The 16,607-nt window shown below is 44.0% G+C and overlaps 1 protein-coding gene across 2 annotated transcripts in view; it reads right to left on the bottom strand.

The window, feature by feature from the left end:
* Positions 1-254: 254 nt before the first annotated feature.
* Positions 255-16,607, bottom strand: part of INPP5D (inositol polyphosphate-5-phosphatase D) — a 57,354-nt gene continuing 41,001 nt past the window's right edge. The window contains exons 12-29 of one of the 2 annotated variants that reach the window (XM_026855457.1): positions 16,418-16,520; positions 15,405-15,601; positions 14,499-14,616; positions 13,901-13,997; positions 12,435-12,573; positions 11,637-11,745; positions 11,393-11,481; positions 11,073-11,154; positions 9,787-9,876; positions 9,510-9,623; positions 8,309-8,391; positions 7,180-7,267; positions 6,243-6,392; positions 5,405-5,498; positions 5,062-5,169; positions 4,155-4,427; positions 2,012-2,588; positions 255-1,285 (exon numbers count right to left, since the gene is read on the bottom strand). In XM_026855457.1, coding sequence (XP_026711258.1) covers positions 1,283-1,285; positions 2,012-2,588; positions 4,155-4,427; positions 5,062-5,169; positions 5,405-5,498; positions 6,243-6,392; positions 7,180-7,267; positions 8,309-8,391; positions 9,510-9,623; positions 9,787-9,876; positions 11,073-11,154; positions 11,393-11,481; positions 11,637-11,745; positions 12,435-12,573; positions 13,901-13,997; positions 14,499-14,616; positions 15,405-15,601; positions 16,418-16,520 — 2,514 coding nt within the window. In that variant the 3' untranslated portion in view covers positions 255-1,282. Of the gene's footprint in view, positions 1,286-1,990; positions 2,589-4,154; positions 4,428-5,061; positions 5,170-5,404; positions 5,499-6,242; positions 6,393-7,179; positions 7,268-8,308; positions 8,392-9,509; positions 9,624-9,786; positions 9,877-11,072; positions 11,155-11,392; positions 11,482-11,636; positions 11,746-12,434; positions 12,574-13,900; positions 13,998-14,498; positions 14,617-15,404; positions 15,602-16,417; positions 16,521-16,607 lie in introns of those variants that run through there. The other variant, XM_026855456.1, reaches the window with a different exon arrangement.

Genomic DNA, 16,607 nt, shown 5'->3' with positions numbered 1-16,607 from the left:
TTCTATACTCATACAATTAGTAACTGTACCTGCTAACAGGTGCTAGAATTTTTAAACTGGGTGTATCCACAAAGGGTCTGTGCACACAGACAAAGACATCCTCAGCTGCAATATCACAGTGGCATCTTCCCTGCACTCCTCAGTGCCTTTGGTGTTTCTTCTGGGCAGGGACTACTGTCAGCGAGCAGGCTGGTGTAACACCCAACTAAAGCTGTGGCAGGCAGTTCTGAATTTTCAGTAACAAATGATCAGAAAGGTGAATATTTTATTATTTTTAAGTAATCAACATGGAAACAATAGCAACAATTAAGTCACAAACAGGCATAGCCTAATTGTAACCACAGCATTAATACTTAAAAGGATTATAACAGAAATTACAAGTATGTTAACATTATTCATTCTCAGTCAATGAACAAAAGTGTACAGTAAGGTCAGCATTAATGTATTAAGAATGCTACAAAACCAGCCGGCCAGTGTCCTTCAAAAGCAGAGTGCTTCCTGTAAGACAAGCTGGAATGACCGCTGTCCATCCCTTCAGGCAGCTATAGTCCTAGGCTGCCGATGGACCCTGCCTATTCTCCCATTTCTACATGTAGTTCTGATATCTCCCTTTGTTTGTTAGGGGTACAAAAGCATTACCTGCTAGATAACAAAAGAGCTACAGTGCCAAGGGCCAGCCCTCACACTCTGCATGAATAATGCATGTATGCAGCCTGGGAGCTCACTAAAGGCAAAGCTGGCTCCCTTGACAGTGTGACATTCATCAGTATCTGCTATTCAATCTCTTTTCCTACCCTCCCTTAACTCCTTGCTCCATGGATAGGACATGCTTCTGGAGCTGTACCGCTTTCAAAATGCTTTCTTTTACATATCGCTCTTCAAGAGGAATTCTGTAACACAAAATTAAAATTTTGCTTTTGTAGAAAGAGGGTTCTTTAAATACACCCCTTCCATCTCCTAGTCCTTACACCGTACCTTCCTCTTTTACAAAATATTTACTAATGCATGTATTTAACCACCTGCCTCTTAATAGAAGTACCAAAGTGACACTACAAAAGGCTAACTTGCATTTGGTATTGTGATCCTGGCTCCTCTTGGTCTGAGCAACATAGGATAAACTTCTCAGCTAGAACATTTTCATAATCATAGAGAGGGATACACCCTCAAAGACAAAAATCCCTGGTCTTTTTAGAACCAGACCAGAGGACATCAGTGTGAACAAAGCAGTAGTCTCCATCTTCCCATCAGGATTCCTCCTAAGGTGCCATCTGCCATGTTGTTTTCACTGTAGAGACAAGAGAAGACATCAGTTCGTCTATTGTCAATTCTAAAAAGTTTTAATGGAGAAGGAAAAAAATCCCTACAGCTTGCTCTAGTTGGCTCTCTTTTTCTCCCAAACCGATTTACTAATACCTCCCGTACTCCTCATCCAGCTTGTGATGCTCTGGGAAAAAAATCAACAAAAATCCCACCCAGAAAAGTAGACGTGATTATTTCTGTAGAGGGTTCAGTAATGATTTTAGACACTACTGTTTTAAGTTGCTAAGTGTTTCCCATAGATAACTACTTTTAAACATCTTTTTATTAATTACAGCAAAGCAAATCTATTAACCAATACTGTAGATTTGTGCTGTCAGGCCAAGCCTGGAATTGTCAGCCGATTCTCAGAAACAATGCGATATGCACCAAACAAGCAATAGCAAGCAAGCGACTATTTGCATTCCTCTTCTGGCCATCAAGCTTAAACAGTCCGGAAGAAATTAAAACTTAATGTAAAACTAAAGCTGTGGTTTCACAACATGACATTTTCTGCAGCAATATTGCTTTAATATACTGCCCTGCATCCCCTGTTCTGCCAGCCCGTTCGGTTTGTGGGACAGTGCTCTGGGCTTTGGTAGAGAACAGAGAGTGAGGGCCCAGTGATTAAGCCAGTACTACTCTAATAGTCTTCTGCTGTGACACCACCCTCTAATAAAACTTCCACCCTGCCTTATTCCCACAAGTAACACACCGGTGTAGTAGTCCTGCTGACTGGTCCCTCTTCTGTCCGATGTTTCCCAGAGTGTGGCAACTCTGAACTATCCCGATAGTCTCGGCCCTTGGAGTTCTGCATGTCCAGCACTGCCCGGCTCTTCGAGGGGAGGGGTGGCTTGTTCTGCTGTCCCTGCATGCTTGGGCTGACCTCAGACCTCGATGGCTTGACTACTTTTTTGAGCGGTGCCGAGTTCTCTAATGGTGTAGTCATCTTTGGTTTGCCTTGAGTCTTTTCACCTGCAATCCTTTCTTCAGATTGGCCAGAGCAGGTATAGGACCGAAATCGCTGTGTGGGGACCAAGAAAGGTGGTGATGGTTGTTTGCCAGAGGTCTTGCTGCACTCGGGCTCCTGTGACTTTGGGAGATGACAGCTCTGATCAGGCAGTGGCGGCTGCTCTTTTCGCAAGGCCTTAGGGTAGTCCTGCTCTTTCTTTGATGTCACCTTGCCTTTAGAGCTCATAGAGCCATACAGTGGGTTCTCAAACATCTCTGGCTTTTGCTGTCCCTCCTCCTGAAGCAAAGGCTCTGCTGTGGTTTTCCCCAGTTCAGGTGGCCTACAGTCATCAAAGCAGTGTAAAAAGGAGACTTGTAAGGAGCAGGCAGAGACATTGATTGATTTAAAAAGAAAATGAATAGGAAATGAGCATGAAAAAATTAAACTGACTGTACAAATGGGTAACAGGATAATGATTAAACTCAGGCGGGGAGGAGAACAGAATTGTTCGTTGTTTTTACTTTGTTTAATCATTATTAACATACAGCTGAGAGCAGATGTGCATGGTCCTGTATAAACTCCCTGCTGGACTACAGTCTTGTCAGAGTGATACTTGGCTTCTCTTTAAACAGAGTTAAGCTACTGAGCCAAACTGTGCCAAGTGCTTTGATGGCTGTGTGACATGCACAAATCTGAATTTAAATATTAATAAGAATCCTCAGATATGGCAGAGAGGATTGAAATGGCTGTCTGGACAGTTAGCATCACACTATAGCATTTTACAACCAGGTCAATCTCCTCTTGCTACCAATGCCACACAGTATTCCTAGGGAAGGTATAAAACTCCTTAATGCACCCAAATGCATAATATGTAAGTAATAGCTATATACTCTAGGGTGAGACAGTCACTGGGTGTTCACAGCTGAGCCCTTTGAATTGAGGCTCAGATTGGAATAACAGCACAGCTGTACAATGGGACACGGGAGGTTTTGTGGGTTTTGTGTGTCTCGACCTGATTTGGCAAGGCTTTCATCTGGAGAACTGCCACAATACTTAAAAAACCAGCAACAATATCACTGAACAGAGTGAAATAGGGCTGAGTAGCACATGTTCTTTGGATATCTTCAAATCAGTTGTGTTCCTTGCTTCAGGTTATTTTCTGGAACTCAGTACATGTAGGAGCAAAGAGCTGAGAGCACGGTGAAGTGTTGTCAGGTACATAACAGATTGAGGCACTCCTTGCAGCTCTGACTTCTTTTCTGCAAGTTCTGGTTTACCGAGTGGCACATACATTTACCAGTGAACTCTAACCTAGACTCAGAAAGCAGCTGTCGCTATGAAAAAGAGGTCTGGAAGGAGGACACTGATTGTGTACACGCACTGGGGTGAAGTAGCCTCATCACTTTACTAAGTTGAGTAGGGATGGGATATTTTCAATTGCTGGATGGAAATTCTGCATCAAGACTTGTGATAGATGCATCACATGGATGATAACTTCTATAGAAAGCTGGATGTTTGTATAGAAGTGTAGGTAGAAATTCAGTTAAAGTACTTCACATACAATATGTGAAGGAGCTTTTCTTCCCATTCAGTGGAAAGGCCTATGTCACACTCCCTTTTCTTCTTTGTTCCTACAGTCAACTCTAGTCCTCTTCTCTTGGTAGAGAATTAAACATATATTTGTGGCTTTCCTTTCACAAAAGTCTGAGAAACTACTGTACTAGTCTTCTTTGAGTATGTGGTGATGCCTGCATGTGTGACCTTCACTTATTTTTTTCTAATTTTACAGATAAAAGACCAAAAGAGTATGCTGCACCTTGGACCATACATACAGATAATGAAACAGTGACTGTGCAGAATGACAGGAGAGAGGGGACTAGCTCTAGTGCAAAACTCAAAGACTCACAGGTACTCTTGACTCCGACTACAAATGCTTCTGTTTACTGTAGGCTGGAGGGATGTTTTTGGAGACAGAGGTGACAAGGAGGGTGATGTGGAGGATGACTGACTCTGTCCCATTATGGAGGTAGTCTCTTTGGGCTGCTGCTCGTAGCTCCAGAGAGAGGGTGACTGGTCTGGTGAAGGTATCTGCTTAAGCTGGCTGTTTGCAGAGGGTTGCTGAGAGAAAGCAGCCATCCCCAGGTAGTTGGGGTTGCTGATGTCTGTGGGAGTAGAGCTGCTGAAGAGAAGAAATATTGTTAGGAAGATACATGCACAAATACATTTATTTTTTTGTTGCCCTGCCAGCTACAAAGGAGTTAGTGCCCACTGACTGCTTAGATTCAATACCACCTACTTTTTTTTTTTTTTCCCCTCACTGTTATTTCAGAATCAGAGAGTAAGTGGGAGTCATGTTAGCACCTCCTTCCCCTGGGTCACTGGAGAGGAAGCACCTGAGTCAGGGCCATCTCCCCCAGCCCCAAATAATTCCTCTGGATGTGGTAGATGCTTCCATTTCCAGGCTGCAGAGAGCACTCAGCTTCTGCAGCCACACAGAGAGGCTTTTACAGGTTTCTGAGCCCAGCATTTCAGCTGACAGCTGCAGCAGGACAGCTCCAAGCAAGAGGCAGATCACAGCACCAGGCAGCATTGTGCAGCATAGGGAACAGGAGAGACATTTGGCCTTTTGAGGTGTACCCATATAGACTGGCAGGCAGAAAGCAGGAAGCTGCCTGAGAAGAAGTGCACCTGTGGAACTAGAGTGAAAGGATAGCCTTACCCAGAAGCATCCTATGACTCTTGGAAAGGAGAAGAGAGGCAGTTTGAGCATAGCTTCCCACCCCAAGCTGGCAGAGGTAAAGCAATATGATTACCGTAACATATCCTCCTTTCCTGGGTTGTCTGGAGAAGAGGAAGCACTCCCCCAATAGCGAGCAATGGCTGCTGCCTCTCTGGCCACCAGATGAGTAGATTTTGACTTTCTGTTGGAAATAAAAGGGCCCTTTTTAAGTGGGGTTCAAGGACCCAGTCTGACTAATGCATTCTCAGCTTTTGAAGCTTTGGGCACAGAAGCACTGACCAAAACTGATGAGAGAGTCACAAAGGCAGCTTCCCAGTGCTCAACATGCCTATTAATACTGCTCCCACAGCAAGCCCAGTGTTGCATTTACTGAGCCGACTAGTTTTCTGTAAGTGACTTACCCTCTTGCCCCTTACCTGTTAGTCTGATCCCAGTCTTTGCTAGGCTCTAAGTTGCTGATGTTCTTTGGTTTCTGCCCAGCGATTTCATCACGTTCAATCTTGACAAAATCTGAAGAAAAGGAGTAAAAGAGTGTTTTGGCAGCTTCAGAGTCTGATCCCCTAAGTTTTCTGTCTTACTGCTTGTATTAAGGTGTCTCTCTTTGTCTATCAGAATGACAGTGAGGCAGTTTTAAACAGTTGTTGCTGTTATGTTTTCAACTGCCCACTAATACATATTGTATTTTGCTGACATAGGAAAAGTGTGTATCTTGAAATACAAAGGTGATGCTCCCCCAAACAGTCATTTTACCATTGACAGTAAATGTTGTGAGGCTGCTTTTGTACTCTGAAAGAGAACAACCAGTAGAAAGGTGAAAATAAGGAAAGTTCATGATCTTTTAGCTGGGGAAATGCTCCTTGAGAGTCTCACATGCTCTTTGCAGATGTTCCCCAGGGTGACTGGGGCAGGGAGAGCTTTGGCACCTTGTCATATAGCCACTGCAAGTGGAAATAAGGTACCATCATTCAATAAAATCAGTATCAGTGACAGACAGGGGGCTCTCTCAGTCTGCCGAATTTATCTGAAAGATGAAAAAGAAAAACCCCAATGGAATAGCTGTGTCTTTCTGAAAGAGGACAGGCATACTCCTGAGAACTAATGATACTCACATCTTGCAATCAGCATCAAAAGCTCTTGCCTCTTTGGGACTAAAAGCATTGCAAGGATAATTTTCAATTCCTTGACAGTTATCAGAAATCTTTTGAGATGGATATTTTCTAGAGCGAGCATTGCAGAGATGATCTTGTTCCTTACCATATAGTTTCTCTCTCTGTTTTCCTTGTGATGTTTGTAACTTGATTTCACCCTGGAAGACCCCGGTTTTCTCACCATGGTGTGTCAGCACAGTATGGATAGGAACTAAGGATTCTGTTGCTTCTATTCGTAGGGCAATGCAGCCTTCCCCTGGAGGATGACAAGGAGACAATGAACCTGGGACTGAGAAAAAAAGCATTGAAATCTCTTTCTCATGTCAGTCACCTACTGTCACTATGCCGACAGGGCTGAGATTACTGGAGAGAATTTGCTTTGGATCACAGTAAGGAGTGTAAGATCTCTTGAGAAATCAGGGGCGTTCATTTCACTTCTTCACATACGTGTGAAGGATTTAGGCACTGGAGACACCTGCAGGTGACTACAGGGTTCTGAGCTTCCATTACTGGTAAGGAAAACGTGAGCCTGTGACTGACATTTCAGTTAATGGGATTTCAGCAAAGAGCTTCTGTGGACAAGGACTGCAGTCTCTGGCTGGTTAGAATTTGGAAGCAAGCAGCACTGACAATGACTTTTCTGTAGCCAGGAGAAATGCATCAAGTAAGTGCAAGTGAAACAGGATTTGTATGTTCTGAATAAACCCATTTAAACAGACTGACTCCTGATTTAACTCCGGTGAAATACTTTCTTTTTAAGCCACTGCTCTTTTAAGGCTGGTAAAGATCACACAGATTGTTTCCTCTAGTTCATATTCTTCTAATCGCCATTACCTCACAAAATATTGTCCACAATGTATTTTTCTATGTATTGAGTTCTAAATCAGAAGTCAGAGCATCATAGCTGTTCAGTCTATAAGAGTTACTTCTGTTATAGCTGTTCAGTCTATAAGAGTTACTTCTGTTATCTCCCACTCTTTCAGCAGTTTGGAAAAATCTAAGTAGATTTTGACTCATCCAGAACTTTAGAGTGAAGCATTTACCATAAGATTCATCACTGTCTGATGACTTAATGCTGATCAGGATGTGTTGATCCAGTAGGTATTCTGGGTCTGAAATAATTGGAGTCAGCTGCAAAGACAAGTTAATGTGGGTCAATGCAATAAGGTGGTCTACATGAACAGAGTTCTTCCTGTGCCTCAGTCCCAAATGAGCAAAACTCAGCTGGATGGTCCCATGATATCATGTCATCCCCAGGATCAGCCTCTTCAATGATATTTGAAGATCTGTGGTAGAAGGCTAGACACTTTTAGAGTCCCCCACTCTTGCTCCCAGCACAGCAAACAGAATATTGCAAATCAAACGCTCACATTGGGCCAACCTGCAGTTTTTTCCTACAGTTTGGACTGAAAATTGCTCTAGGAGGAACTGATCTGGTCTCTGATTACAGTCTGTTCCCAATAATCTGTGTGGTTGTTACAATCACTTATTGTAGAGTCTTTCCCCAATCTCTCAGCGTAAGGCACTCTTTCTGAAGTCAGCAGTTCTTTTGGGCTATTCAGAAGGGTGCTGACATGCATATTTGCTCCAAATCCAAGAACTCTGATAGTTCTTCCAGCTCCTACTGAGCCAGGAAATAGAGAACAGCTCCAATATCAAGGATATGACTTGTCTTTGACACTGACATGCAGACACTACTTCTGGCCATTGATGGTCTTTTTAACACAGGTTAAAAATACTTAAGTCAACTTTTCTCAAAAATAACAAGAAAAGAACCTTTGTTTCACAGGGCAAAGAAACTCCAGCATGGCTGTTTTGTCTTTATCTAAAACTAAAAAAAAAAAAAAAGAGCCTGCTCAAAGGACTTGTCAGCATAGTTATGTTCACTAAAAAGGTGAGAAAAAAGGTCATGCTCCCGAGTGACATAATCAGGCCAGCAAAGTTCCTGATACAGATGAAAGTATACTGGCAAGAAAGTCCTTTCTTGCTCATAACATACTCTGTTTAGCTTAAGCCCATCCTGCATTCTTACAGTCCCTTTTGACTGTAAACAAGACCATGACCATGTTCCTGAAACTGATGTTTATATAAGCAAAAGACGTAATGTTGCTTATGGAATGCAAGTGGAAGGTTTCTCTTCCATACGGACATGGAAACATAGTCCCAGTTTACCTTTGGCAGTGCATCAACGAACTTTACCACAAGCTCCCCTTCATTCCCATCCTCATTTTCTCCTTCCTGGCTCTTTACAAAACCTGCAAAATGATGAGAAAGGAGTTCATCAGAAGAGAAGCAAGAACTTGGCTACAAAACCTTTTCAGATGCTAGATCTCCAAAAGTCCTACAATTATTTTCCCACTTAGACACAAGTTTTAAAAGTATTAAGAAGCTTAAAGACTGAGCTTTGGGTGAATGTTTACACAGTAAACTTACAAGTGATTTTACTGGAGCATTGTTAAATGGTTTTATTTTACAGTTAAACTTGGCACTGAAAAGCTCAATGCATACATGGACTGGAGGATAAGAACATGACAGCTCTTCCTACGCCACTCAAGATAGCACACTTTTGAAATTCTAATTTAAGATTCGTAATACACTGTTTCCATAGAAATTTATGCAAATTTTGATACAGCCAAAAAAATAATCTTTTATGGAACTGTCTTTGACACAGCGCTCTGACATGCGATAATGTGATGAAACATACACCAAAGGCATGCTGTCCCACTTACAGGAGCAGTCCTGTGATGGGGAATCGCTTAAAAAAAACCACAGCAAGGGCATGTAGGCTCGCATTACATAAACAGCTGAGACTCAGTCCTGCAGCACAGGGACAGGGAGTAAAATCTTCAGCGCTGGTGGGTACACAGTCCCATTTAAAGAATCAAATCACTATCTTTCCTTTCACTTTAAGTTGATCCTCTGACTTACTCTTTTCAAACCAGGGTAATTAAATTATTTTCATTATCATAATGCAGATGCTTTATTTTGAAGGCACCTGATCATTTGTAGCAGGCACAATTAGAAATTTAATCAGTCAAGTGTTTGCCAAGTAGAGATTTTCTGTGTGGCAAGCAAGAACAACATGTTTCTTTTCAGGAAAGAGATGGACAAATTGCCAAGCAAGATGGACGAAATGATGGAAGGCTACATGTCTAAGCATGGATTACAGCTGAATGGCTGTGATTTTTGGACTATATAGCTGACAGTATAGGATGACTTGTAAACTACAACAAATCTCTAGGACATCCCTTTTTTTTTTTACTGGAACAAGTGATCTACACAGCTGTTTATTTAGATCAAAGCAAGAGGAAGGGGAACTAATCCAAGCAAGCAGGAAACTTCAACAAAAGAATAAAGATGGGCAAAACCATACCTTCTAAGCAGCTAGAGTGAAACTCGATGTAGAACTTGGTTTGGGACTTGGTCTTCAGAGTAGCATAACAGTGCAGGAACTCTATCTCCCCTTGGGAATCTGTGTACTTGGAGTCTAGGAAAGAAGAGGGGAAGATAATGGCATTTTCAGGAGGTGACAAAAAGAGGGCATTTTTGAGTAAACTCTTTAGGAATCAGGTTTTTCTTTCATCATATACAAAGTACTGCATTTTATATCCAAAGGTGAGGACAGCACACTTGTACCCAGCCTGACTAACCATTCTTTGAAACAAATTGTGAGGTGACTCCCACTTCAAACGTGGCAAAGACAGGACTGTGGTCACTTGTCATGATGTCAGTGGTGCAGCCTGCCAACAAGAAAGGGAACATAGTTATTGCCCTGCGTTTCTGCCCTGCTCCTGTGAGATTGCTGCAATAGAAATATTATTCAGTAATTTTCCAGAAAACATAACTGTCGCTGTGGTAACTGTCTCTAGTCAAAGGTGTTTCTACATAACCTCATGTTATTATATAGGGATGTAACTCTTTTGTCAAAATACATAAAAATTTGGTTAATGGACACAACTTTACCATATCATTTTGCAAGCAAAATTTGCAAGCAGTGTTAGATTCCCCCAGTACAAAAAGCACTCGCAGCCTTCCTGGTTGCCTCTGCAACATGCACAGCTAATTAAAACTAATCTGGCAGGAAATCACACAACAATACACTGGTGCTACTTCAGTGCTACAGAGTAACTCATAGCCCAAGATTAACAATGAGCGAGTAAGGTCTTGACTTGACCTAAGTGCACACTGAGGTCCAGCAAGCCCAGTCCCTTGAACAGAACAGTGTATCAAAGCAGATCCCAGACTTTCTAGAGATGCTTATTTAACCACACACTTCATTATCATAGGCTCTGTGATCAGAGCAGTCCATCTTATCCCCCAAGAGACTTCTACAGCCCTCTTCTCAATCCCATGCACAGAAAACCATCAACTTCATACTCAGATGCTTGGTCCTACATATAGTCGATGAAATTTCAGGAACTGGTATCTGAGTAATTTTTAAAACAGATCTTGTGGGCTTCCTGTCTTCCCTGTACTGCACTTTTGTGATGTTTCTCAGCAAGAAATGGAACAGGCTCTTGGCACCACCAGTCCATCTAGAATATGATTTGACAGAAGAGAGATGTTTGCAGCTCCAGCCTCTGCAGACTGGACTGTGCACACAGGATCTGCCCTGTTGGCATCATCAAGTAAGGAGCCCTGGTGGTAACTGCAGAGGAAAAGTGGCCAAGAAATAAGTGTAAAGCAATCCTACAGCATAGCCTAAAGTTGGACAGCTGCAGCTGCCCGAGTGGTATTCTGCATATAAAAGAATAACGGAATTAATTCCCAACCTTGTACGCTTACAGGCAGAGAGATTTGGCTCCACTCTGCCTGGTTTAACATCAGGTCCCTCTATGCTGAGTGCCTGGCAGTGCAGGGAGATCCTAGACTCTGCTCTGAATCATTTCCGTTTCAAACTGATTGCCTTGCTATCTACAATCTGTTATCTACCCACCATAGGACTGACACACAACGTGCACCATGGGGTATGATTTCCAGAGCACTCGATCACACCAGGATGGCAAATTGTACTTCATCTGCAAACCAAAGGAGAAGTGATGTCAAGAAGAAGGGAAAGGACCAGTTCACAAAAGAACAGGAAATTCACCTGCCCAAGCACCGTATATTTGTGTCAAATATTTTTGTTTGTATTGATTCTTTTCAAAACACTAAAAGGGCAGAAAATGCAGAGATTGGTTTAGGTCACTTTATTCTGTAGGAGATACTTTCCCTGCTCTGGTATATACTTCTGAAGGGAAATCAGTTTTCACCTACCCCTGTAGCTTTTTGCTTGGTGTAAGCATACTTCTCCCGGGTACCTCTTTCAAAACGGTAGGTTGGAGCAAAAGTAATCTCTTCTTCCTCTAAAACATAGAGATAGTTCTGTTACACTTTGGCCCACTAAGTACCCTCATCTCAGCAAGACAGCCACTGCTCTGTACACCCTGCCCCACATCAAGTCTGGCAGAAAAGTTGCTGGAAGTGGGAGAGGAACACACCAACAAACTCAGAGGCTTACCAAACTGCAGAAACACCTTTTGGTCCTTTCTCTCTAAGAGAAGCTGGTCAAAAGCCAGCAGCTCCGGATACTGCTGCTGCCTGATCTTCTGGATAATATTCTCTGCTTCCTGCCAACAGGGAAACAGCAGAGCTGCAGATGATGCAAAACCTTCTTATAAATACTCTCTTCACTGATGAGCTGGCAAGTGTTTCTGAAATGTTTCACAGAGCCATACCCCCTGCCTCTTCCCCACCTTTCCCACCACTGAAAGGCCCCAGTCTTTGGCACGTGGCTGAATATTTGTCTATTGAAACAGGCATCGAAATGCCCACACATCCCCTACACAAGCATACACGCACACACAGCCAGCCAGATGCACATCAACACCAGGCTCGCTGTTGTCTCCCGCCTACTGAAACCTATCCAGTATTTATTATGGCTTGCCTCTTTCTGAAGGCCTGTTCTGAGCCATTAAAAGCTAACCAAACAGAGCAGAAAGGCAATCTCTGGATCAAGCTGCTCAGGGACAGATGCTCGCTCACAGTGGGAAGGAGAGTTGCGAGGTTTGGGGATGCGATGCTGCCTGGAGCAGCAGAGTGTGCCAGACAGCATTCCTGGGTCCATTAATCCTTGGAGAGGGTAAAGGGGGTCTCCTTACTCTCCCTCAACTGGTGTCACACTCATGCCCTGGGGATCCCTTCTGCATCCCTTCTTTCTGCCACTCTTTCTGCCATGTTGCCCTAGATTAGAAAAAGATAGTGCTTCTATAGCAACACAGTATTTTGTCTCTCCAGGGATTCACACAGAGTCCCTAACCGTTGGGGGCTGTTCCACACGGTAGTTCAAGTCTCCCAGCCAGAAAAGATGAGTAAAGCGATGAGTGATGTTAAACGGACTCAGTTTCTTATCTCCCAGTGTGAGGAAGCGCAGGATGTTCATGTAGTTCTGGTTGCGTCTGTCAAGACAAGAAACATCTGCCTGACATACTAAATTGCCATGCGATTTCTAAGTGCCTGGGCTGGCAGAGACTGCCGCTTTGCCAGGCAGGAACCGATCTGGCTCAACATCAAAAGAAGAGCAGATCAGAAGCCAAGAATTTGCCACCCCTGCACCTCAGCAGACAGCCCAGGTAAGGTGCTGGGTGTCTCCCGGTGAGGCAGCCAGTAACGCCGCGCAGCTCCCCTGCTGCACCTTGTGCTGTGTGTGGCCTGGGGAGCTGGGGGCAGGAGGGCAGCCTGCTGTGAGGAGGAGGCAGTGGTCTTTACAACAACTCTAGGCTGCTCTACCTTGGGTGTCGGACTGTTTCCACCTGAACTGAAAAGCTGGAAAGCTGTTCTAAAGACACTTCTGTTGCCTCCTGGGGCTGTGCTTTTCTGAGCCGCACATCCTAGAAACCCAGCATTAGACTGTTTCCTTTAGATTTCAGCAGCAAACACATAACTAGATTTTGGCAGCTATTCCAGGCCCTGGGGAACCCTGCCATAGAAGTTAAATCCATCAGTGGCAAAGGCCCTGTGCAGAAATCCCACACCATCTGTTTTCAGGGACTTGGACCAGGAAAGACAGCAAAGCCAACCTCCTCATTTCAAGTCCTCTTTGCTTTCCAAACCACTCCTCCAGCTGCTCCAGCTCCTCCCAGTGTGGGCACAGATCTCCCAGCAATGTCGGGACCTTTGCCTTCCAGTACTGTGCTGCACAGAACCTGCCAAGACTGTGGAAACTCATTTCACAGCTGGCTGTAGAGAATTAGCCACCGTGGAGATATCTGTGTGTGACACACCTCCCTCTGGGTACTCCTGACAGCATGTTCTGCCTACCAGGATCTCTCTCAGCTGTGCCCCAGGGCACACCACAGCTCCCGTGCTCGCAGCACTGCCTACGGTGAGGAGGCTGATAGTCCCCTTCAGCACATTATTCTGGGATGGGAAAAGCCTTCCCACATCTCTCCAAAGCACTGTAGATCAGGGAACTGTTTTCCTCATGTACTGGGCTTGCATAACAGGTCACACTAGTGTTGTGCGAGACATTTACACTTGGCTCCAAAATAACTTTGCTGTCCATTTCACCTGTACTCATGTGGTATGGTCATATAGCAGAAGTCTTTAATTTAAATGGTGACACAGCGAACAGCACCTTTAGCACAGGTTGCCCTCCCAGGACACAATTTTTTATGGTCAGAAAAACATGCTTGTGACTGTCTGGTGGGCCCTCCTTCCAAACACAGCCCAGGGAATTTCACCCTGGGTCAACATCCATTTTTGAGAAGGGAAGATGTATCTTACCTGTGTTTCTTTTCACTTCCTGAAGTCAAATGGCTGTTAACAAACCCAAAAGATGTTCCATTAAACATGAATGACACCCCCACAGCTCCTTTATTACCTGGAAAAAGATAAGCCAAAAACGTCAAGAAATCAATCCACCTCCAGGCTGAGTCTAGCAAAGATAATAAAGCACCTAGCACATCTTGAGTGGAGGGTGAAGAAGAGAAATAAGTTGACTTAATCAGCACAGAAAGAATTAGTACATACAGCACAGATTGTGGTAAATTTTCTAAGGATGTTAAAAAAAAAAAATAGTTGAAGGGAAAGAAGTGCAATTTCCTTGTGAAACCAAAAAAAGTGCAATCCAATAGCCAAAGGTGTTTTCTGGGAATATACATATATATACATATATATGCACTAAGAATACACACAAATAGATTTCCTCTCTTGCAGGGTGAGATATAATCATTGCTAGTGGGATGTAACTTTAGTACCACTGGTGTCACATAAACGTAGTCAAAGGAGTCTTGCAGAGAAAGAGCTGTTGCATTTCAAGGTCAATATTGGCACAGACTGAACAGATCTCAGTCCTTTGGACAAGACCAGGTCTGTTCCTCACCCAGAGTGTTTGCGATGCCTGTCTTCACGTTGTCTGTGCAGATGTGGCTGATACGGTTCTCATGTTCTGGCTTGGCCAGTACAACAATCCTGATGTTCCAGAGAGTATGGATTGCTATCTGCAGGGATGGGAAGGTTAGAGGTTACATTTCTGCACATACCTGTGGAGCTGTGTTGTAGCTGCAGCCTTCCTGACTTGTTCTGCAGCACTTCTCCTACACAAATTTTCTTCCTGTGCTCAGGATATGCTTTCAGGCATTTTAATCAAAGGTGGGAGGAGGGACCTAGCTATGTTCTAGTGTTATTTTCTAATTAATCATTGGACTGCCTTGCTTGCACAAAATACAGTTTCCCAACCACCATGAGAGCTGCAAATCCTGCTCTCCTGTTGCCTGCCCAGATATGCTTATATTTGTTTCTTGACATCACTGAAATCAGGAATGTCCAAACCTGGTCTTAATAAGGTTCAGTTTCTTTTATGATTGTGCCTGTGTGCTGTTACATCCTATTGTGCAATAGTCTAGAGTGAGCTCTAGGCTACAGCTGGCTCAGAAAGTTGTAGTCTCCTCCTTTATGAAGGTCAAAATATCACTACCACTTGACTCAGGTGCTCAGTGTCTGCCTCTTGCTCCCAGGATAGCAGGCAGAGTAGCTGGGTCCCTGTTTTGGCAGTTGGGGGGTCACTGCCCATAGCAATATGTCCATCTAGCCAGCTTCAGAGGAGGATCTCGTGGAGTCCACAGACAGATTCAATTCACTCTCCCTCATGCAAATGCAGTGACAGTAAAGGGAGGGAAGGGGAAGAGGTGTCGGAAAAATGCCACTTACTCCTCTGTCTCTTTTTTTGCACAACAGGTATTCTCCTCATATGCCTGAGTTATGTGCAATAGCTGGAATAACCCCTCACCACTTTGAAACTGATACTGGTGATTTCCTGCAGGGAGTGCCTCAAAGTCTCCAGCCATTCCTTCTCTCCTTGGGGATCCTCCTGGGTGCCAATCACGTAGATGTCATGAGGAATGTAGTCGGCAGTGTCATCGCGAGTCTTCCCCTGCCCCTTGGAGAGAAACCAGGAGGTGATCTTCTTTGGGGGAGGCGCAGCACCTTTTATCAACAAATAAAACACCAAAGTAAGTCAGAGTATGTTCTGTCAAACCCAGGATACAGACAACCCATGGGGACAGAAATAATAGGCTTCACATTCACTCTGTCCTATATTGGTTTCGTATCAGCAGAACACACTATTCTAAGATGACAAAGAAATTAACCCCACCTGACTCACTGATGAAGAAGTGACTCTGCTTTGACCATCTTCCTCTGATTCATTAGCTTACCACAACCAAGTATGAAGGTAGGGAGCTGCACTCCTGGCCTGCCCCTGCCTTTACCTCAGCCCTTAAATATGACTGAGCACAAACAGCTCAGCTTACAGCAATTGAACCAGGCTTGTCTCCCAAAATGGGAAAAATAACTTAAATTCCACTGTCCTCAACTACCCTATCCCCTTCTCTAAATATTGCTTTCTTCCCAGGCTGGACACGAACAGTCCCTGGTCAGGTTCAGAGGCAGCTGACATGAAGTTATTGGAATTGCTCCTGCCCTTTCTGCAAGGTGGAGGATAGAGTACACTGCTGCACCAGCTTTGTGACAGCCACAGTTCCCGGTCATTGGAGAAATCCTTCAGCACCCATCAGAGCCAACCCTATGGTCCTTTGACTGGAACTATGAAAAGTGTCAAACCACATGCAAAAATAAGCCTAGAGATCAGTTCTTCCCCTGTCCCAGTGGAAGAAAAACCCTGGTGTACAGATCTGCTGCAGAACAAACACAGTGTCTGGAGCTCATCTTGGCAGGTGAGCACACATTTTGGTAAGTGTCTGAAGGAATGTCAGAATGTCCATGTCAGAAAGGAACCCATACCCATATTCCAGGTCCCGATGAAGATGGTGATCATATCAGGCTCTGGTTGCTCCGAGTGTTTATTCTTCATCTGCTGCAGAAGTTGGCAGAACCCTTCTCTCTTCTAGACAGGGAGGAGCAGAGACAATTAAACGAGATGCTTAATTCCTCCAACATGACCTCTTGAAAAACTAGCTGAACCAGAACGTTC

The sequence above is a fragment of the Athene cunicularia genome, assembly GCF_003259725.1.
Source record: "Athene cunicularia isolate RWA chromosome 9 unlocalized genomic scaffold, athCun1 chr9_part2, whole genome shotgun sequence".
Taxonomy (NCBI): domain Eukaryota; kingdom Metazoa; phylum Chordata; class Aves; order Strigiformes; family Strigidae; genus Athene; species Athene cunicularia.
Note: the sequence above shows the minus strand (reverse complement) of the source record. Positions and strands in the feature narration are given on the sequence as shown.